General features: G+C 37.5%; 2 protein-coding genes across 2 annotated transcripts; both read left to right on the top strand.

The window, feature by feature from the left end:
* Positions 1-11469: 11469 nt before the first annotated feature.
* Positions 11470-13352, top strand: LOC100730417 (olfactory receptor 51F2). Its single transcript, XM_003463388.2, has one exon. It carries the CDS (start codon positions 11695-11697, stop codon positions 12637-12639), a length of 945 nt encoding a protein of 314 aa, XP_003463436.1. The 5' UTR covers positions 11470-11694; the 3' UTR covers positions 12640-13352.
* Positions 13353-20929: 7577 nt separating this feature from the next.
* LOC100723145 (olfactory receptor 51E2) lies at positions 20930-23658 on the top strand. Its single transcript, XM_023562223.2, has one exon. It carries the CDS (start codon positions 21495-21497, stop codon positions 22446-22448), a length of 954 nt encoding a protein of 317 aa, XP_023417991.1. The 5' UTR covers positions 20930-21494; the 3' UTR covers positions 22449-23658.
* Positions 23659-24291: the final 633 nt, after the last annotated feature.

Below are 24291 nucleotides of genomic sequence, written 5' to 3'. Positions count from 1 at the left end.
CCAAATGAAGGATTGTTGAAGAGCGATTTCTTTTCAGTCAACATTCGATCTTATTTCCAAGAAGAATTCCATAGTATTACAATTTTAGATCTCATTCAAGAATGATGTCACCCCCAAACATCTATGGGACAAAGCTTTGCATAGGGTCAATGTAAAGAAATGGTGTTAATGGAGGCCAGTGAGTTTGCTCATCTGTCAATTCCCAGTTTCACAGCAATCATAAGACACAGAACCCATTCAGGAAAGGAGTTATTAAGTAATTATATTCACTCAAACAGCACAATGCTTTTCTGGCTCAGATCACAAATATTTTCCTGGGGATTTGGAATACCTTGGGAGTTGTTGCTAAACTGTACAGACACCAAAAGTGACAATTTAAGAGGAGTCCCTTGTGTGTCCCTCATCAGCTTACAGAGATATGAGGTTGCTCTGAAAACTGGACACAAGCCATTTGCAGTGTGTTTACCATTGTGGGAGAGAATTAAACATCTTTGATAACTTTTGTTATGACTGCATGCTCGTAAGTGGCTTTTTACCCCATTAATACAGCCTTTGACACTTAATGGTGAGCTTGAATAGCTGGCAGGTTCAATAACAGTAACTAATTAAATGTGATCCTTGACATATAAATCTGTGTCAAGAGGATGTTATTTTGCAAAGACCTGCTATGTCAAGATGAGAATGAAATATTATTCTTTCCAGTAGAGACACTGTAGAGCTGGTACCTTGATTGACTTGTTTAGAGGATTTTTCTCCCTTTCCTTATGTCACAAGATTTTGGATTCTGATGAAAGTTTAGAAAAAAAATTCCCCCTAGGAGCTCACCAATAACTTTTTAAAAGTTCTTTCTTTTCTATAGGTTTCTACTGGACTAAGAGAAATATTGTCTTCTCCAAAAATCACTCCAACAGAAAAGGAAAAGTTTGACACCTCTGCAAAAAATATGCCATGACATGTATGAGACTCCATGGGAAAAAATGCACCAGTTCAATTCAAAATATTTGGAACAGACAGTCTTGGCCCAAAACTCAACTCTGTCCACCAGACATCTAATTTTGGGCTTACTATATAACTATTTCACCTGGGGATTTTTGTTTTTGTTTTAACAATATGAAAAAAACAGTTATATCTGCTTTATAAGTTTAGTTTTTTAATAAAAAAGACAACTCTATATTAATCCATGGTGCAGGTTTAGTACAGTATGCTTTTCACTCACTCCAAGTGTTTTAATCATTGTTCTTGCTGTTATTATTTTCATGCCTGCTATTGTCTTATGTCACTGTACCTGTTTTAGTAAATAATCATTCAGTGCTATGTCAGACACCGTGTTCCAGATGTTAAAATGAAAAAGTCTAACATGTCCCCTCAAGGTACCCTATACTTGAGGTAGGTAAAATAATTATTGTAATGAAGTAAATCTGATCACAGCATTCCCTGCCTTCAATCTCATGTCTTCCCAGCATCTGCAGGGTTCTGGGCGAGGGACCCCTCGGACTCTACCCTTAGAACTATTGTATTTCCACTCTCTCTATTTCCTCTATACTCCACTTTGTTTATTTTAAAAACATAAAAACAACAAAAATAATCACATAGAATTTCAAAACAAAATAATAGGAGATTAACATTGCTTAATATTGTTATCTTGAAAGTAGTTGTTCATACTACAAGACGCATGAAAAAATGATCACACAATTGAACAATGAAAGCACAAACTGTTTTTTTCAGTGAACTAACAGAGATACAGAGATTCGCAGCACAGTTATCTATGTTGTGTGCTTACATATATAAAGATATAGATAGATAGATAGATAGATAGATAGATAGATAGATAGATAGATAACCTAGAACATGCATGCTGTGGTTAATCCCTGAGCCTTCTCTCATTTTACTCTCCCAAGCAGTATTAAAAGAGTTTTCTGAATTCTTCCTCGAGGATAATTTAAAATAGATTTTGTTTTTTTTATGAACATTAAAGTTAAAAAAAATTTTTCTTTGGATTTTCTGACTTATGGTTTGTAGAGAAATTCATGAAAGCTAAATTTTGTGGAGTATTATTCATACAATTTTCTGTTTGTTTTCTTGTTTTTAGTTACCCTACTCCAGAATTCCCTAATCTTAAGCACAGTGCACCCCTGGGAGAAGACAACACCCTGAAACATTCTTTAACCTTCTGTCTTTTCACCCTACTTCTCATTCTCCTGCCATCATTCCTAGTTCCAATGGGAAAACCCTTACATTCTGTCAGACCTCATTTCAACAACTATATTTAGTTAGTCTTCTTTGACCATGTAGGCTAGGTTGAGCCCACACCTATGTGATCACTATCTCACCTTAGGAACTTTGTAAAGTGAAGAGTGTGATTCAGCTTTCAGGTGAGGTGAATGCCATTGTCTCTTTAACCGCAAAATTTCCTGTTACCCCTTTTTCATAATTTTAACCCAATATTGTAATTTTCTATATACTTATTTGTAACTTACACTTGACTTCAAATTGGAATACACAGACTGAAGTCTATCATGTTCACTCTTAGGCCTTCAATGTCTTCTTCAGTGTCAGATATGTAGTATAAATACTGTATTTTCATAATATAAATGAATGAAAAACTTTGATAGAGGCATATACAAAGCAAGTGAGAGCAGACAGAAGATAAGAATAATAGCAATAGACACTAAAAATTCATAAGATGTGGCAAGATGAGCTGTACTGCCTCCTGTATCAAACTCTGCTTCTTTCAGAAACTATACTATTTATAGCCTTGTAAGACTTCAGCCCTGAGACCTATTTTCCACTTTGCTGATTCAACATGCTCATCCATATGAGCAGCATGAATTTTAAGAGTTGAATTACAACCCAACACTGCACATAAACACTTTATGTATTTGGGATCATTGGTAATTTTCACCTGTATTTTACTATTTTAAATAATACTGCGATAAATCTTCCTGAGCATAAAATGTGATCTGTATCTTTGGTATTTTCCTTCCAATAAAGTTTTATAAATTGAATATTATGAACATTTTATAACAATAATATACTGGAAAAATCTACCACTATAAAACTTGTGCAAACATTGTAAAGCAGTACTTAGTCCACCATAATACAGCAATACAACCCTCTGTATTATAAGCTTTTTAAAAATATTTACTGATGTGATAGGAAAAAATATTTTGCTGTTCACTGCAGTAAAACATTGACGCTCAATAAATAAGATTTATTGCAATTTCCTACAGCACAGTTTTCTTGTGTCAAATTCTGTCCTTCCTGTTTGAGTTACCAAGTTTTGGGAACATTAATAGAAATCCCACGGGGCCACAGGCTGTGACACGTTTCCCAGATTCAATGAGACTAATATTGACACACTAAGTTACATTTTCATGTAATTTAATTGACATTGTGTTCATAATTTCACAAAATTTAATAAAATTACCAGTGACATTGTTACTAAAATGGAATGAGCATAGGACACTAAGAAGGGCTGTGCCTTAAAGTATATGTATCAGGATGTGTATGAATGCATTTTTTTAAAACAGGCTCTGACTGTGTAGTGTAGGCTCTCCTTGAACTCACTTATATAGCTCAGGCTGGCCTTGAACTCACAGGGATCCTCCTACCTCAGCCTCCCAAGTGTGCCACCATACCCAGCTAAAAAGTGGAATTTTTGGAGGTGACAAGGAATGATTAAATCCTGGTTTTTATTTTGAAGACAGTGCCAATCCCAATGGATTGTCTATAGGGTGTAAGAGATAGAAATCAAGGATGACTCAAATTCATATGCCCAAAATAGTTTACAAATGGTGGGAATATATGAGAGCCTAAGGAAGAAATAAATAAAAAATGAATAATGTTTAACAATCTGTGGATACTAAAGACTAACAACAGCAATAGTCCCCTCACATGAGCACGAGACATACATATCACTTACCTACCCCAGTTCCTTTGCACAAGTTTCTCAAACTTTGAACACAAATAGAGAAAACCTACTTACTCTGATTAATTTTCTTTCACCTAGTAGGTTTAAGCTTCAAAATAGACTGCTGATTCAAAATGATACAAATGTAAATAAAGCAATATTTTCTTTACACTTAAATTTTGGACTGAGGTGCTTATCTACTGGTTTATACCTCTAAAACAATTTTATCACTAGTTAACAAGCAATTATTGGTTAATCTATCTGTCTCCTATTAGATAATAACAACTATTTTATATTACCTTTTTTTAATTTCTGGCACTTACGAGAATGTGCACATGTAGGAATTTTTATGAAACACTTACTGGAAATATGTATGGGATAAATAAATGAATTTTTCCTAGTTGTAAAACTTTGCTGCTACTGTGAAGAATCACAGTAGGCTAATGAAATTACTACTGTAAATAATGACAAATGTGAAGGAGTTATGGGACACAGCGTGACTCAGACTCAGAATAAGAGACGCACTTAAGCAGTTTAGTATAATATTTTGTTTTTTACCCTGCCAATGGTACTGCTAGAGGTCATAAGGAGGTGATAAAATTTTCCAAAATTAGATTGTGATGATGGTTGCTGCACAACTCTGTAACTTTGCTAAACACTATTGAATTATACACAATAAAGTGGCTAGATTTTACATGTGAATTATATCTCAATGAAGCTGTTAAGAAAAAAAATATTCGATAAAATGGCATAAGGACAAAAGTTACGTCAGCCCATGAAGCATGTAGCCACAATAAATAATTGCATAACAGAGCAGATATGAACATAAAAAGTTTTATCAGTCAAAAGAAGTCCTCTGGGAACCTCCACACTCTGGAGACAGTGAAATAGCACCCACATCAGGAACTGGCCTCTTAGCTCTGTGCATGGGTCTTTATTGCAACCAACCTGGAATAAATCTCATTATAAGCTCAGCCCTCTCCTGGAATCTGAAGCCTACTGAATCTCCGGAATCTGCCTGAGACAGACAACAGTACTGCTGTATGGGCTCTGTAAGTAAAACTGTTTGTTCAGTAACATGTCTGACTCTTGATGAATCTGTGTACTTACCCACTGAGAAGGATTTTTCTCATAATGTGCAGAATTAAATTAAATAGTGGGATGGTGGGATGGAGAGGATGGAAGAATCATAGAATTAATTATTATTTATTCTTCAGAGAATGGACATTTTGTTCTGCTTGGTAGTGGCTGTGTAACTTTTCTTTAGTTAAATTGTTTTAGTTTGCTAATACATTTATCATAGTCATTGAATCTTATTTCCAAGCCAAATAATTCTTAAAAATACAAGATAGCAACTTTGAACACCTGCCAGAAACTATATTAGGCACTCTATTTATCCTATCATATAAATGAGAAAACTGGTTCAAAGGAAGTTTACATTTCTTGTAGACTTCAGTGAAATAAATGTTGTTGAGAACATGAAAACATCAAAATTAAAAATAACCAGGTTAAGAATCCTAGGTATGAGATTCTGAGTGCGATTTCTCAATTTATCAGGAAAGTGAGTTCCAAGTGAATCAAATAATACTTGCCACATGTTGATATAGTAGGAATTAAGATTCTTTCTAAAGCTCTTAGTACAATGTTTGTTGACTAAGTAGCCAATAAATGTTCTAATCCTATGAGTAATTTGCTACTGCTATACAAAACTCGCTAGTGTTTGGGCAAAGATCAGAACCTCATCAGTCACACACTGGGAATGAAGATGTATGTGGATTAGAGAAGATGAGTCAGACTATTTTGAGAGTGATGGCACATAAGAACAGCTTCGGAGAAATGTAGCACCTCGCTTAATAAATATCCATTAATCATCCTTCATCTTCTAAGAACATTTGAATTTTTTCAGTGTAAGAAAAATGCAATCAAATATACACCAACAACTGTCTGCTATTACTTAGACTTCATATGTAGACCTTATAAGCCTCCAGTTTTTGATATTTCAGCAGTAGAATGAATACAAATTTAACTTATACTTGTAGGATGAGAAAGTGGTATAAGGGTGGAGGTTAATTCTAATTATATGTAGAGGTTGATGCTATTTGTTGAAAAATGAATCCTATGAGAGATATACAGGTTTAGAATGGAGTCTGGGGATGAATTTTGCTTGGCTCATATTGGTGTTAAAATGTCTGAGAGATTATGGATGGGTGTGTCCCTCGTTTAGAAAAGCATTTTATTCACCTTGTATTTATGACTTACTGCAAATAAGAAAACTCTCATTTGTTCTCTAAACCATTGCCAGAATTTCTCTACACTGCAGGTTGATCAACTCACTACTGCCTTCAAGTTTAAGGCCAGAAATGTTGCCATAGTTTCAAAGATTCTGCTAATTTTTAAAAAGTAAAATTTAGGAGATGCCATAATTAGAGTGCAAGCATCTGAGTCATCTGGATGTAAGTGCTATTTAAAGCCATGGGAATAAGTAAATTACTTCAAGAAGAGTATGTGGAGAGAAAGGAAGTAGTTGAATTTCCTGGAAGGAAAACAGACCCTTATACAAAGCACTATTGATAAAGCAGAGAAGAAAAACACTGTTTGATAAACTTGGACGAGGCTAGCAGAATAACTACCATTAAAGCTATTGAAAGAGTGTCTAGAAAGAAATAGTCTATACTGCCATATATTTCAGAGGAAGGAGTAGAGAATAAATCAAAAAGTAAACGTTTGTACTTGCCATTTAGAAAGTCTTGATGACATCAGCTGGAGGGTTTTCTGAGTGTTATCAGAAAACAAATCCTGATTGCTACTGAAGGTGAAGGAGCAATAATCAGAAAGAGTGTTCTTCAAAGAACATTTTTGTTACAAAAGATATTTCAGGAAATGGAGGGAAAAACAAGTTTTGTAGTGCAGTCCTTGCTATCTAAACACAGAGGCTGAAAATGAAAGCTGCTCAAAATATCCTGGTTGAATTGAATGCGTTGAAAGTATCAACATGAAGTGCAGAAAACTTTCATTATTAAGTTGGGGCAAAATTTGAGGATTGTAGATTACAAAAAAGGAACCAATGGTACCAAACAAGATACTAAAAAGGAAAGGAATTTTGTTGGAGTTAAATTAGAAGAGATGCAGAACGATTTGTTTACTTATTCATGAAATATTTAGAAATGCCTAACTCTTGAGAATCTGCTACTAAAATTTAAGTTCCTTATCCTGTCCATGGAATTCCAGAGTTTTATGACCTGGCCTCTCTGGTTTCTCTAGTTTTATTTCCAGTAGGACTCAGATTCACATCTAAAGTTCCACTGTGTTTCTTTGCTTGTAGTCAACTAAACACTCTTCTTTCCTTCATACATCCATTCATGATCTATGTCACGATCACACTTTTCCTGGGTTTTTTTTTTTTTGCCCTTTAAATTCATATTTACCCATCAAACCCTTATATCTATAATTCTTCAATCCTATTCTGATTTCTTGTAACTAATTCCCCCTGAGACCCTGAGACTTCTACAGGCACCTTAACTCATATACACTCAGAAAATGTCTGGGAACTAATTTTAGTTCTAGCTCTTAACTATATATTCTATCTTTGTGCAGTCTGCAACCAATGGGTCTCCCCTCTTTGTCTCTGATACTTTGGATACAAATTGTGCCAAGACAGTGTCAGGTGTACAGCAGGTGTTCAAAAGTGGTCGATTTTCATTTTTGATAAAAGTCAGCTCACTCTTATTGTAGCTAAGGTTTTCAGCCTTTATAAGCCTGAAATTTTCAGACATTCACAACCTCTATTTCTTTCTCAGGCACCAAAGCAATGCTACTTTACTTGCTTCAGTGAATTCCAGATATATGTTTGCTACTGAACTGAACTAAGTATTTATTATAGATGATCAAGTAATTATTGACTGTGCAGTCCTTTGTCTCTGAGCCCAGAATGGATGGGGGGAGGATTCCAGAAGATATAATGGTAGAACAAGGAAAAAGACAAATCTTTGAGTTCCCTCCCCTCCCGCCAGACTGAACACAAGTCAAGGAACTTCATACTCTGTGGTTTTGTTTGGTTTGGTTTGGTTTAGTTTGATTATGATCTTTTGACAAAATAGGGTAGAAAAAATCTGCCAAGAAGAATACAGATAGCCAATGAATAAACAAAATTATTTAAATAATGAAAGGAAAATCAGGTAGACAAAGAACTTATTCAGACAGAACTTTATAAAAGAGATCTCTCATAAAATTTCCTAAATTTCATATAATTTCAGTGACAAAACCTGCATCTCAGTCATTGAATATTATATTAAAGTCATGACACCCAGAAATAATTGACATATGTATATATCCTCTATGCTCCCATGAATATTTTTTATTATTCATAATTATACACTATATTTTAAAGTTACTACAAAATAGCACTGATCTTTCTCCTGCCCTTACTTCTTTAAGGGGGGTTTCATTTGTATTATCATTTAACCTCTAATTATGAAATGAACTATGCAAAGAGTAGATCCTCAATAAAATTTCCCAAGTAAAAGGTATGATCAAGGGAAATAACATGGCAGGGTATTGTTGTTCATCATTTTTACATATGGCATTCTAAAATTTGGGATTCTTTATCTCAATTGAGACAATAAACAGAAATATTTCAAGCATAGCTTTTTTTTCCAGACAGCCTTTTCCAAATTCTACAAAACTCTCAAATGTCTACTTTTGTTAATTCTTTTTTTTATTTTTTGATTTTAAAGTTATTTTATTTTAATTGACAGTTATATATACTTATGAGATACAGTGTGGTGTTTCTATGTCTACATTCTAGAATGATCAAATCAGGATTATTAGCTTTTCTAGCACCTTAAATTTTTATCACTTCTTCATAGGGAAATAGTTAAAATCCTCACTTCTAGCTATCTTGAAGTAAAAACTACTCTACATTACTATAAACTTCATTTCTTTATTTTAAAGAGAACAAAACAAAAGAATAGAATAAAGCAAATCAGAACAACGGAAGCAACACAGCACTGCACAACAAGACAACCGGACATCAACAGTAGCTACCATAATGTCTCTTTTCTTCGAAATAGTTGAGCATACCTTTACACACAATAATATCAATGTAACAAAATAGTATAATACCATTCAGAAGAATGAAAGTATTACCAAACTTCAAAAGTAACAGGAATTGAATAATGGCTGTTATAATATCTCATTTTCCTCAAAAAATCTGTCTATACTATCACGCATAACAAAATCAAATAAAACACAACAGGATAGAACCATCAAAACAGAAGAACCAAAGCATGGTAGGACTTCAAAACAAGATGATATTAAATCAGCAATGGCTGCCATAATGTCTTGTTTTCTTCAAAGTATCAAACCATCACACATAATAAAATCAAACAAAACAGAATAAAATTACCCAAACCAATTGAAAGCATTATAAGACTTCAAAGCAATAGGAAACCATGATTATGATAATATATCCCATTATATTCAAAATAGCTGCCCCTAACCTCTGACAGCATAAAATTGAACAAAACAAGACAGAACAAAGCCAAACCTAACAAAATTGTATAAATAATGCAAGAGTTCAAGATAAGAAAATAATTAACTGACAGTAGTTTTCACCTTTCCCTCCCAGGTATATCCTCCCTTTGCTCTTATATTAATTATTTTGCTTTTGGATCCCATTAACTCCTTCTGTTTCTTATGCAAGGGTTCACGTGTATGAGTTTGAACTTCTTCGGCCATAGACATGATCTCCAGTTGCTTCCATTTACCTATAGGAGCCTTGAGATTAAGATGTCATGATCACACTTTTCCTGGTTTTTTTGCCCTGGTTTTTATAGGAGCCTTGAGATTATTCTGCTTTATAGCTGGGTAGCTTTCCACTGCATGGAAATCTTTCTTATCCATTCTGCAGTTGATGAACAAGTTACTCTTGCTTTTTTTTGGGGGGGGGGGAAGTAGTCTCCTGCCACATGAAACAATTGTTTTCTCTCCTTTGATTTTTAGTCTATGAATTTCCTTTCCAGTTAAATGTGTTTCTTGTATACAGTATATCAACGGATCTTTTTTTGATCAACTTTCCCTGAGTTTCTATAAATCTCATTTTTATAGTATAAGATTTGATCATATACTTGTGATATTAATTTTATGAGTCCTTCAGAAGTCATCATTGTAAATTTGTATGTAAAGTTTTAACTTAATGGCAAGTTTATGAAACTTGTCTCCTTTTTCACCTTTTTCTGACAGTTTCAGTAATTTTTCCCAATTTTTAAAATTTTTACTGGCACATGTAAATATATGAAATTCACTTTCACCTTAGAGAGTAAGAATATGTGCATAACACATCATCATTGCTCTGTACCCCACCCCCTTCTCCAGTCACATCCTTCCTTCTCTCTCTAGACTCCCCTCCCCATTTAACTATTGCTGTTAATTATTTTTGTACATATTTATGACATAGAATGATTGTATTCATTGTTGGTATTAGGTACATGAACAAGATACATCTAAAATCATCTAAGATTTAGGTGATCTTCCATGTGACACTTTATCTGGGTGAACACATGTGATCTAAAACCATTTAAATTCCAGGTCATTCCCTTTTTTATCCTGTGCTTCCTGTCAGCCACTCAGTACCTTTCTTTACCACTGGACAACTATCTGCAAATCAGCTCCCTCTCGTTTATTGTGCACTTTCTAACCATTTCCTTTGTCTGTTCCTCCCTGCTCCCAGTTTTCCACTGTGTACTTACTCATCTGCCTAACCTGTAGTTCTCAACTCGACAGGAAAAAAAGGGACACTTTCAATAAAGTCATAACTTTCCTTCAAATAAAAAACAATAACATACTCTTAGATACCACCTAAGAAATATGTATTAACAAAACAGACAAAATATGTTCTGGAGAATTAGTCTTCAGGCAGATCAAAGATAGAAATAAAGCACATTATGCAGACGAAGGGCACTGTCCTTTGTCCCTAAGTCTGGTGGCAGGTTTGTATTGTAACTCTGCAGCACTCCAACATGCTAAGGCAGGTGCCACAGTATAAGGATCCTTTAACTGGGTAGGTAAGGCTGCACAGTGTGATACATGTCTGTAATCCCAGCACTCCAGGGGCCAAGGCTGGAGGATTTCTGGGGGTTCAAGGCCAGCCTGGACTACAGAATTGAATTCTGGACAGCTTGCACTACATACTGACCACCTGTCTCAAAAAAAATAAAATAAAATGGATAGGTACTACAGGCACCTGCTAATGACTATCTTAGTGCCTAAATTATTTGTCACCTCATGTTACTTTTTACCATAATTATCTCTTCCTCAATATTTTCTAACTTTCACTGACTATAAGCTTCTCTGTTTCCACATCTATGGACAATGTAGTATTTCTGTGGCATGTTATCACCCTATTTTACCTCTCTGTTACAATAAAAAAAAATCCCAAAAGGATGAAATATGACTGGCTAATCTAGGATAAAGTACCTATTCTTAGTCCAGTCACCCAAGGATAAAAAAGTGGAAGAAAAGTCTCATGGTATAAATAGAGCTAAAGCAAACGATTCCAGGAAATAAAAACTGTAAGCTGGGACAATTTTTTAAAAGGGGTGGGAATGACTTATAGTATTTGAAATCTTACAAAAAAATTTTATCAATTTAAGTGATTTGTTCTTATATTATATAGTAAATACTCATGTTGGTCATTTTTCTGTTGAATACAATTATTTTAATTGGCTTAATACACAAGCAAATGTAGCCTTTTTTATTTCCAACTTGTTCTATACTTTTCATGCAGCATGTCGGCTTTCCCGAACATCACGTCCTCTCCCATCATCTTCCTGCTAACTGGCGTTCCTGGGCTGGAAGCCTTCCACACCTGGATCTCCATCCCTTTCTGCCTCCTCTATGCAACCGCCCTGTCAGGGAACAGCCTGATTCTCTTCATCATCGTCACTCAGCCCAGCCTCCACGAACCCATGTATTATTTCCTCTCCATGCTGTCCACCACTGACCTCGGTCTGTCCATATCCACACTGGTCACCATGTTGGGGATATTCTGGGTCAATGCCAGGGAGATCAGCTTCAATGCCTGCTTGTCACAGATGTTCTTTATTAAGCTGTTCACTGTCATGGAATCCTCTGTGCTATTGGCTATGGCTTTTGATCGTTTTGTGGCCATCTCTAACCCTCTTAGATATGTCACTATTTTAACTGAGTCCAGAATAGCTAAAATTGGGGTGGCAATTGTCATCAGAGGGACCTTAATGCTCACACCAATGGTTGCACTTCTTAAACGACTCTCCTTCTGCCGCAGCCGCGTGCTGCACCATTCTTACTGCTTCCATCCTGATGTGATGAAGCTCTCTTGCACAGACACCAGGATCAACAGTGCAGTTGGGCTGACTGCCATGATTTCTACTGTCGGTGTGGACTCCATCTTCATTGTCTTTTCATATGTTTTGATCATTAGGACTGTCCTCAGCATTGCCTCCCCAGAGGAGAGGAAAAAAGCCTTCAGCACATGTATCTCCCATATTGGGGCTGTGGCTGTGTTCTACATGCCATTGATCAGTCTGTCCTTTGTTCATAGATTTGGAAAGCAAGCCCCACCCTATGTGCATACCATGATTGCTAACACCTATGTGCTGATCCCTCCTGTAGTGAATCCCATAATCTATAGTGTGAAAACCAAGCAGATACGCAGCACTGTAATAAAAATTTTCCACTCTAAAGAAACATAGAATTAAGGAATTCTAGAACTAGGCAATCCATTAAAGGTGATCTACTTCAGGTCATGTTAACAATTAAAAGCAAAAGAAAATCTGGTGCCCACCAGAGCCAAGTATGCAATCATTTAAAGTTAAAGCTAGAATGTAGCTAGATCATTAACTACTTTAATTCCTTCATTTTACATGTGAGATGGCAGAGATACAAAAATGGGAAGCATGAACTGTTTAAGCATCAGGTCTAGAAATCTCTTTATCATTTATTGTTCCAAACTGTTGTTGTCTTCTATCCCTGTCAATAACCTCAGAATTACATTATGAAAAACTCACTTCTTGAATAAAAATAGATAATATTTTCTGACCACAATAATAATTTTAACTAACATTTTCTATTTTTCTGATAAGTTATAATTCTATTTCCTAAATGAATTAACCTCTAATTTATACTAGGGAAATATACAGCAATAAAAACATAATTTCTTTAAAAAGAAAATATAAAACTCTATCCTCTGAAAATGTTTAACCGTATTAGAGAGGAAAACCTCAGGTCAAGATCTTCAAACCTCACAAAGTTTTCCTAGCTGATGATCTCTCCTAAAACAAAAAATTCCAGAATTTCTCTGAGCCCTCCCTTAACTTTCTGCTCCAGGAGACGTTTAAAGTGCTATGAGCTGCAAATTAAGTACAATTTTTGACATTTACCCGGGAATTTTCAAATCTGTATGATGTAACACCTTCATCTAGAAAGTTAATTGTCTCTACCCTGCGTGCTTCCATCAATTCTCAAGTTTATTGTGCATGCATATTTCAACGACACATTGATTTTATTCAGTTAAGCTGGGTCCTATAGCTAGTATCAGGTCCAAATAAGAAACACAAGTCCTTGTCCATTCCTACAGGGAGTCTATTAAGTGACTAGAGCACTAGTCATTTGATAAGGGTAATGTCATATTTGACAACAATATTGTCATTCTCAATTATTGTTAATCTTAACTTCCATATGTTGGAATCTCCTGAGGCTTCATTCTCAGACTTTTTTCTTTTCTTTTTTTAATCTACAATTGTTATTATATTGCATATTGTTATTCTCTAAACAGTTGCCCAGACTACTGGCCCAGGCCTGCAAAGTCAATCAAACAGCATAAATGCCAAATGCTTCCCTACTTCAGTTATTATCATCTCAGCCTGGTCCATCTGGTTGCTCACAGTGGGGGACCAGGCGGCAGAGGCGGCTACCTTGCCGGCCCTCCCTAGCTGACAGGGCCCATTCCCAGCACACAGGGAGGCTGCCCAGCTCCCTTGCTGCTTCTCCCCAGCTGGCAGGACCTCTGATGGCACACAGAGGGTGGGGGCTACATTGCTTCCTGCTGTTTCTCCCCATCCAGCAGGGCTTTTGGTTTTCTTATTTTTGCTGAATTCCTGCATTAGCAGTCTCAGTTCAAATCCTTCCTGTGTCCATAGCACCCATCTCTCTCTTCCTTCTCTTCTTCATGTTGCTATATTCTAGGGTCTGGACATGAAAATTTCGAGAGGTTCTTTCTCTGCTGCTCACCACTCTGCCATTTTCCTGAAAGTCTCTCAGGCCTCTTTTTCTTTGTCACATTCCCACCCTTGGTTATCTCATCTAATATCATGGCTTTAAATATCACCTGTACGCTGTCAGAAGCCATGTTAACATCTATAGTTCGCAGCATGTCCAAAATCAAGGGGGAAAAAATGCCCATTCACCGGCTACCCTAAACCAGTTATTCTACTTTCCAAGTTACTGAGACACAACACTTGGAGTTACACTTCACACCTTTCTGTCACTGATATTTTACAACCATCCTATCAGGAACTTTAGAGACCCCTCACTTACATCTACTCTACTGCTACCTCCATGATGCTAGTTATAATCTTAAATGAAGCATCATTCATGGGTAGCCTTCTGGAGGATCTTTCTTCTTCAACATTTGTTTTTCAGTTTATTGTCCCTGACAGCAGTGATTGTTTTAAACCAGAATCATGATCTTGTCACTTTTTCTATTTTACACGCCCCAGTAGCCTTTTGTCTTATCCAGGGAAAATTCACAGTCTTTAAAACATCTTCCAAAGTGATCTGTGTAAGCTGCTTTATTCTACCATCCTAACCTGACTCGCTTCCACTCTCTCAGTTCACTCTACTACACTCACACTAGCCTTTAAATATTTTCTTAACTCATCAAGCCTGCTTTAACATCATGCTTCTCATTCTCCCTGTGCTTTCCCCAGAGACCCACGTGCATTACCTTCCTCACTTCCTGTTCAAGTATGTCTTAGTTTGATGCGTGGGAAATAATAATGATAACAGCAACAACACCTCTCCTCAATTTTCACCTGTATTCTCTCTCATTTTTACTTGCCTTTTTGTTACTTCTAATTCCTTCTAACATCTTACATACTACATACATGTATTTTTTCTTGTTTCCCCATAAAAATACTTTTAAGGTTAAGAAATTTGCTTTTTCCATGCTGTCTCCCAGCCCCTCAGACAGGATATGCTACATAGGAAAAATAATAAAATGTCTGAATGACCTGGCTCTATTTACTTCTCAGTTTCATTGCTTCTCCTCTGTAAATATTGTAGATACAAGGAACAGCTTGCACTTCCTTAATCCTGCACGTCCTCTGTTGCCTTCAAGCCTAGAAACAGCTGTTACTTATAGCACTGTCTTCATCTCCAGGCTGAGAACAGAAGTGACTCTCACAGAGACTTTTCTGGATTTCCCCACTGGCCTGGTTCCTTAGCCAGCTGCCCCAGCAGCACCTGTGCTTCTCTCTCAGGATGGCCCTGCCTAGACTCTTGTTCTCTCTACAACTCCAAACTCATGCCACAAGACCAGAACTGCGTCTTATTCACTGTTGTTTGCACCTCCCCCTTCATCGTATCTGGGGTAAAATAGCTTCTAACGTTACTCTAATCACCTAAAATGCATAAGGCTTTGGAGTAGCATACATGGAATATATTTTGCACACAGATATATTTTCATGAGACCCCAAATTTTGAAGTGTACTGTAGAAAGGGAATATATGAAAGTTCCACTGTGCCTTATACAGCCTACTATAACCTTATGCTGACCTTGTGAAGTCTTCTTTCCAGCATAAAACTTGCTTAATCAGGTCACTAATAAATAAGTATTAAAATAAAAACTGTGAAGAGGCGGTTGCTTCCACTTGTAGCACTGTCTCCATGCCCCTAGCTGAGTACTGAGGAGCCATTTCAAAGGAATGATTTATATCTTGAATAAACTGCCAACTTCTGTTCACTTTCATCGCTTTGTGTTCCCTTATCTGGATTATTCCTTTGTGATATGCCCTTGTGATAGAACCCTCACAACAAGCAAAAGCAAATATCTAAAGAAGACACACTAGGTCCAAGATGGAAATATGGAAAACCTCACTTACACTCGAGATTTGTTTCCCTATTTCCACACACTATGGAAGATAAGGTGTGGAGAGAGGAAGGAGAGAATGACAAAGAGCATCTCTGGCTAGAGAAAAATAGACATACACAGATGTCTGAACAGAAGACATTGAAGCAACTTCAAGCTCCAGAGCAGATGCCTAAATGTTCACACCACTTACACAGCTTTTCCTCCCTCACTTCACCCATTGCACACTAATCTGCGGCCGGCCCTACTGCCAACAAACTCTGGAACTTGTTAGCTTCCATCACTAAGAGATGGGCAGTTTGTATGCTGAGAAGGAGTTCACTACAATTCTAGGACTTTATTAGAAACCAGAACACTGTGGCCACTGTGGAAACTACTCACATACAGTGTGGGACTGCAAGGGTGAAAATGGAAACAACAAAAACATTTAAAAGATAGTTAAAAGAAAATAAACAAGATTTATTGAAAAAATTGGATATGAGGAATGAGACAAAATATGCATATTAAATTTTCATCTTTCATCACTAAATTCATAAACATATTTAATGTTCCTCAAATTCAGTCTCTCAACGTCTTCTAGAAGTACAGTGTGAAACACATGTCCAGTTATGATGACAGAATGAGGTCACTAGGTTCACAGTCCATCGTCAACTCATATCCATCTGCTTCTCCAGTTTTCTCTTCCCTTTTTGTGCTAAATACTACACTATTCACACACACACACACACACACACACACACACACACACACACACGTGCGCACACACCATAGATAATTGTTTCTTTCCTCCATGAAATACTCTTCTTGGATCTAATCCCCCACACATTAAATGCCTCCTTCAAGTTCTCATAAATATCTGATATTTCTTGCCCTTCCATATTATTTCAAGACTGTGTAGGTGTCTGTGAGCACTTGGATGGTAAGTATTTTATCTTTTTCACCTCTGTAAATCTAATCTCATACCACATGAAACTAGTTTTGTGGATATGTATACAATGAATAACAGAATGAACTCCATTGTCAGACATAGGTGACTAAAAATGTTTTGGCAGCGGTTGGTTGATAAGAAACTAATTCTGCTGCTGTCTTCAGAGACTAGTGACAATGACAAGGTAACATTCATGTAAAGTATAGTTACAGAGGATGCAAGAGACAGGGCGGGCTAAAGTGCTTAATAAAGTATAAAGACAAATCCTTAAGATGAAGTGTGTGCATCGCTGGCAGATAAAGATCAGAGTGTACGAGTATATGGGGACCGGGGATAACTACTGGAGAAAGAGGAGCTGCAGTGTAAGCCTTAAACACACTCAACATTAAGTCATGGGAAAGAAACAAAGAAAAATCAAAATGGACAGCTACACATCAGTTTAAACAAGCCCTGGGGGAAATGAAGACAAGTCCAATAAAAGTTAGCCCTCACTTTTATATCATAACCCTCCTCTGTTTAAAACTCTCTAATAAACTATCAGCTCATCCAGGACCTAAATGGAAACCCTTTGAGGACTCCTAAGCACGACAAGCCTAGATGGCCTAGTTGCCAGAAGCTTCCTTGATTCTGATTCCCTCCCACTCTCCTCCATTCTCTCTGTTCAGGCACGTAGGCTTTCTTGGTGTTCTAAACCAGCAGGCCTACACCCTCCTCGGGACTTTTATTTGTAATTTCTAGTGCTTCCTGACAAAATGGTCTTCCCCAGATATCACTGCTTATATCCCTCATTCCCTTGGTCCTCCCTGAGGGCCCTCCATTTTGTGAAACATTCCCTGGCAACTTCATCTTAAGTTTTTCCTTCCCTCTGATACTTATCTATTCTCTTCTTCCCTTTATTTTTTCTCCTATGGTTACCTAAAAATCCTTTCTAATTTATATATTGACCCTTGTTGTCTTTTGCTCTTACCAGAATGCACGTTCTGTGGGATGTGGGGTTTTGTGTTGTCTATTTTGCTTATGGTATTGTAATCCCTTGACAAACATCTGTTAAATGTGGATGAGAAGAGTCAGTATTTGTGATTCTGCAACAAACATTATCACAGGATATAACTTAGATCAAAGAGCCTTCATATTTGTCATTTATTTGAAATACACATAGACTAAGAAGAGTTCACTATCTCTAGAGAGAATATGGAGATATTCTCTCTATCCATATTCTCTCTAGAAGAGAGTTATGGATAAAGTGGTTGTCATCATTTGAATTTTGAGGTGATATAGTCATGTTGTCATGCAGTCATGTTACTTTTTAATGAGGACATGGTCTTCAATTTCTGGGAAGCTGAGGCAGAAGGATCACAAATTCAAGCCCAACCTAGGCAACTTAGTGAGCAATGTCTCATTTCAAAAAATTTAAAAATTTGTAAAATGGGTTGTACATATAGTACGTTGTGCAGGCCCTGAATTCAATCCCTATGACTGTGAAAAGGAAAAGAAAGGGAAGGAGAAAAAAGGAAAGAGAAAAGAAAAGAAAGTAAAAAATAAAGAGGACATGAATTCCTAGAACCCAAGGACAATAACCATTTACAGTTAGCTTGTTACAGCTTTATAAGTGGTTAGTGAGGAAACTCATTATCCCTGTGGCTGATTATAAGAGCTTGTGTTTGCTTGGAAGAGGGGGGAAATACTGTAGAGACCACTATGTGACAGTGACAACAGAATTAGGGCCCTGTGAGATTGCTGCCCTAGACAGGCTAATGGGGAGCCTGTGGGAGTGGCACAGAGGTAGACAATGAGATGTTATTCCTTTGTCCACCAAACCCTTGGGGCCTCAACTCATACTCTCATTGTTTGTTCCTATGGGCCTTTCAGTAGAATTATAAACAGGTCTGTTTCACAAAGGCAATGACAATCCAGCTGCTTTCTAAGGAAGACTGCACCATTCCAGGTGAGTGCATCCTCATCTGCAGCCTGGGAACCTGTTGCCTCCGCCATCCTAAAGGGCCTTGATGACCCCACAAACTGTTTCATGATGACAGAAGAAAGCCCTGTGTTCTCCCCATACCTTCGCTGGCTGGAAAGAAATGTTTCAAAGCCTTAAATGACAGTCCAGAAAGGCAGGTAAGAATGCATGCATCAACTTCATCCAAAACTATGGAGAAGTTAAAATGTTTTAGCAAGGAGTCAGTTTAGCTAGGAAGCCAGACAATGTGGGAGGGAGATATTAGATTTTCTGGAATAGGAACAACTGGAGATAAGATGATGGACCAAAAGACTTGGAGTTCAGTAAAAAATTCAGGTATCAGCAAAGCAGAAGAGTTGCTCTTGGAGAGAGAGATTAAATGAGACGAACTCTGTGACCAACAAAGACCTTTGAATAGGTCAGTACTCCTAAAGTAGTAAGGGAAAAAGGCCTTGAGAATGCAGCAACCCTTGTTGTGCTGATGCCACACCACTACATACCTGCCTTTTCTTCACCCCGCGTCCCTTTTCTTGGATATAGTGATCTACTGACCTCCAGGAGAGGTGACTGAGTTCTTTCCCATACTATTCAGCATGATTTACTTGGGTTTATATATCCCTCTCCCTACAGAAAAGCTATGTGTTATGGAAACATGAGTGGATGGATGGATGGATGGATGGTGGGTAGGTGGATGGTTGTCTTCAAGATAAAAGCAATCTTACTTCTCAATAAAGAATGCTTTTCACATTCCCATAGCATCTGAAGGCCAACTTGGCACTTAGTATTTGTTGAGGGAGAAAATCTGTTCTGTCTCTACATGTTATAAGGATGGAAAAGAGGAAATACAGGTCAGAGGTGTGAATTTTGTAACCTTTGAACACTGAATCTATTCCTCCTTGCTTATCCAACATAGGGAAAATCCAATTCAAATCCCTCAGTGCTCATTTTATTGTATTGAGAGAGCTAGTCACTAAACTCTCTCCATTCAGACCAAGTTTATGGATGTCTACCAGCTGCAGTAAAGATCCAGATTAGAAGTGAAGAATCCCAGGAGAGATAAAAAAAGTTAACCTGAACAATGACAATGAAGACACTTGGAGTTTTTTGGTGTCCATTTTTGTTTTTCCAAGAATCAAAACTTTTGCTTCTTGATGAAAAGCCCCGGCTCTTTAGAAACAATTAATTCTAAGGAAAAACAAAGCCAAATAATCTAACAGAAAGAGACTTTGATCAGATCAGAATTTAAGAGTTTGATTAGCCTAGAGGTTTGAGCCAAAGCACTTTAGTTCCCCAAAAATAAATGTCCCCCCTCATATGAATGATTTGTGGGCATAGGTTCTAAGAAAAACAACACTCTAGATTATCACTGTAAAATCAGGAACAGTTTTCCAAAGTCAGGACTCAACTCAAACTCTCCTTGTGATCAGTGAGAACGGCCTTAGAAACAGCTTTCAGATGAGAAGCCACCACTAGCCAGGAGCAGAACAAAGGACCTTTGCAGGGGAGAACCAGGTCGCGAGGATCTGCAGGAGGCCTTCATACTGCCAGTACCTTCATCTTCGAAAAAGTTATTAGAGGAAAGTATTGCCTCTGATTTTATAAACCCAGATATGATTCCTTTTTTCCTTAGGTAACTGACTTTGGGTCTGTGCTTTTATTTGTTTTGTTTTAGTTTTTGTTTAATTTTAGGGCTTTTTAAAATTATCATTGTTGCTGTGACTCTTTTCCTCCCTGTTAACCTTAGAACTGGAGATCTAGAAAGTGAAAAGTTGCGGAGTATTTCCTGTCCTCACTGTCTTGGAACACCCTTTATTCTTTTTGCTGTCTAATTTCTACTCTGTTTCAAGACTAAACAAAAATATCGTCTTTTCCATGAAGGCTCCTCTGTTCATACCTCTGTGCCTCCCATGCATTAAGTGAATAACTTGTGCTAGCACTTACCACAAATTCTAAGGTCTTAGTTACTTATCCATGTTTCATCCTAAACAAGCCATGTAAAGGGCAAGAAGAATGATTCTCATCTCTGTATCAATAGCATCTAGAATCTGGCCTTGTGCAAATATATCATATGAATGAATAAATATAAAAAAAGAAAGGAAGGAGGGGGAAATGCAGGTGAAGGGATGAGGAGAAAGAAAGAGAAGACAGGAGGAAGAGAAAGAGGGAGAACAGTTTATTTGAAAGAAATTCTCAAAAAGTACTGTTCTTAAAAAAAAATAAAAGATGGCAGCTACTACACAGATAACCAAGATATGGATCAGAAGGGAAAATAAGGGAATTTAGGAAAGTTGTTTTTGGATAAGCATTTCTCTTTCCAGAATCCCTCTTAAAATTTATATGGGCTTTGAAAGTGGTGATTACTATGTCAGTCTGAGCCATCACATCTGTCCTCTGGAAGAAAGGGCCTTAGAGCTTATGAAAAACATAAGTGGGGGTGGGAGGAGATAGGAGTGGAGAAGAGATAGGATGCACTCAATCTCCAGGTGTCCAGAGGACTCTCTGATTGTGCTCATGTCCTACCAGGCTGCCAGTGTGACCTCACCCTCTTCAGTCCCCCTCCTCAGAGCCGGCTATGAGTTCCTGCAACTTCACACATGCCACCTTTGTGCTTATCGGTGTCCCAGGCCTAGAAGAATCCCACTTCTGGTTCGGCTTCCCTCTGCTGTCCATGTATGCTGTGGCACTGTTTGGAAACTGCATTGTAGTCTTCATCGTCAGGACAGAGCGCAGCCTTCATGTACCCATGTACCTCTTTCTCTGCATGCTGGCAGCCATTGACCTGGCCTTGTCCACCTCCACCATGCCCAAGATCCTTGCCCTCTTCTGGTTTGACTCTCGAGAGATCACTTTTGATGCCTGCCTTGCCCAGATGTTCTTTATCCATGCTCTTTCAGCCATTGAATCCACCATCCTGCTGGCCATGGCCTTTGACCGTTACGTGGCCATCTGCCACCCACTACGCCATGCCGCAGTCCTCAACAATACAGTAACAGCCCAGATTGGCATTGTAGCAGTGGTCCGAGGCTCCCTCTTCTTTTTTCCACTTCCACTGCTCATCAAGCGGTTGGCCTTTTGCCACTCCAATGTGCTCTCACATTCCTACTGTGTGCACCAGGATGTGATGAAGTTGGCCTACACTGACACATTGCCCAATGTAGTCTATGGTCTTACTGCCATTCTGCTGGTCATGGGTGTGGATGTCATGTTCATCTCTTTGTCCTATTTCCTGATTATAAGAACAGTTCTGCAACTGCCTTCCAAGTCTGATCGAGCCAAGGCCTTTGGGACCTGTGTGTCACACATTGGTGTGGTCCTGGCCTTCTACGTGCCACTCATTGGCCTCTCAGTGGTGCACCGCTTCGGAAACAGCCTTGATCCCATCGTGCATGTACTCATGGGAGATGTCTACCTGCTGCTGCCTCCTGTCATCAATCCCATCATCTATGGTGCCAAGACCAAACAGATCAGAACACGGGTGCTGGCTATGTTCAAGATCAGCTGTGACAAGGACATCCAAACTGTGTGACATGGGTGACCTTCACTATTCTACTTCCACATCCTTATTGGTTTGATGTAATTACACCATCAAAAGAATCTTAATTCCAGTTTCCATGGGCACATCAGTGCTTTTCTCCAGCTGCAACAGTAAACTAAGTATGATTCATTTACTTCATGTAATATCATGTTGGAATAATCCACGTTACACATTATTTGGTTAAAGACTGATTTAAAATGAAACAGCCTTGGAAATCAAGTAAAAACAATTAATATATACAACTGAAACTAACTTGAAAAACAGCCTATGCCTTGGAAGAAGTATGTTCAAATTAATAGTGATGTTAGTTTTGTTCCTACTTTCTAAATGCTTTGTTATGAATACATTATTTAACTGACAAGTATAGCTTTTTAAATGGGGAAAACAAAATTGCTAATTTAGGAAAACCACAGTCCTTGCTGTGGGATTTTACCCATTACCTGAATTCTCCAACCCTGACTAATAATGCTTGTAGTTCTGGCTTGTGTGCTTACAATGTTCCAGGATTGTGATAACTGCTTTATAGCTTTTGTGATCTTCAAAGATTTATAGGATGGGTGCCATTTTTGTCCCCTCATCACAAGCAACAGAAATGAAGCACACATTAGCAAGGTAATTAAGTCACACCAGCTCATGTGTGCAGTGGCAAGACTTGAAATTAAATTTGATAATTGAATACGGTCACTTACCTACCGTGTCATGTTGCTTCCTCTTTAACATCTGCCATTTATTTCCTCCACCTGTATAAGCCCTCTGTTTTCTCTCTGTAGTGTGCCAGAATAATGCCTTTATGTTTGTCCTGAGAGATAGCTCTGGGACTACAAATTCAGATTAGTTCACTCTTTCGGTTTTACAGTGTTAGCACATACTCCTTCCCAGATTAAGGGAAAATATTTTTGCTTATTTGTCTCATATCTTCTTTATAATGTCTTTCTTTTAAAAAAACTATGTCCTGTCTCTATAAAATATTTTGAATATGCAGCATATGTAAAGGTGCTGAATGCCTATTGTTCCGAGGTAGGCTGTTTCTACTGAAATGCCCACCAGCTCTGATGAGTAGCAAAAATCTGAGCACAATAGTTGGTACTGTGTGGGCTTTGGTGGGCACAAAATTTCAGTTTGGGATGATGAAAAAAAATCTGAAAATGGATAGGTGGTGATTGTATAGAACAGTATAAATGTACTTGTTACTCCTGAACTGTACCCTTAATGTTTAAAATGGTAAAGTTTATGTTATATAAATAATAAAAAATTACCAAAATATAATGTAAAATGGCTTGTTATAAATGATGTTTAAAAAACATTAATAGACTAAAAGCATTAGGCTAAAAATATTTATTACTCTTTATTTTTTAAAGTAGCTCTGAAAGGGATAATATTTAGTCCGAAGTAGCAAAACTTTAATAGTAGGTCTATTCAGGTGGTAACAGGCCCACAGTTTTTAGTGGAAATATTTGCAGTCTTCAAATACCATCATCAAGGACACCAACTCTATTCACTTGTGGTCACATAGCCTGAGGCTGAGCTCTCAGAAGGGGAGCAGCAAGAACCCTGTCATTGTGTCCTAACACTTGGGTAAGTCACACACTGTTCTATAACCTCACATTAGATTTTATTTCTGAAGCAAAAATACAGAAATTTTTAGAACTTACAAGTGTACTTTGAAGCTCCTTCTATGACTATCAGGTAATAATTTAGCAGGATCTTTAGAAGTGAAAAAATAAATTGATGGTCATATGCATATGAGACAAAATTGCATGATCTTGTAATGGTTAATACTATCTACCGATTTCACTGGGCCACAGAGTGCAGATATCTAGTGAAGCATTTTTAG

The sequence above is a fragment of the Cavia porcellus genome, unplaced genomic scaffold (assembly GCF_034190915.1).
Source record: "Cavia porcellus strain 051 isolate PalLab524CR breed Dunkin Hartley unplaced genomic scaffold, mCavPor4.1 scaffold_9, whole genome shotgun sequence".
In the NCBI taxonomy this organism is placed as follows: Eukaryota; Metazoa; Chordata; class Mammalia; order Rodentia; family Caviidae; genus Cavia; species Cavia porcellus.
This window is presented reverse-complemented; position numbering and strand designations above follow the sequence as displayed.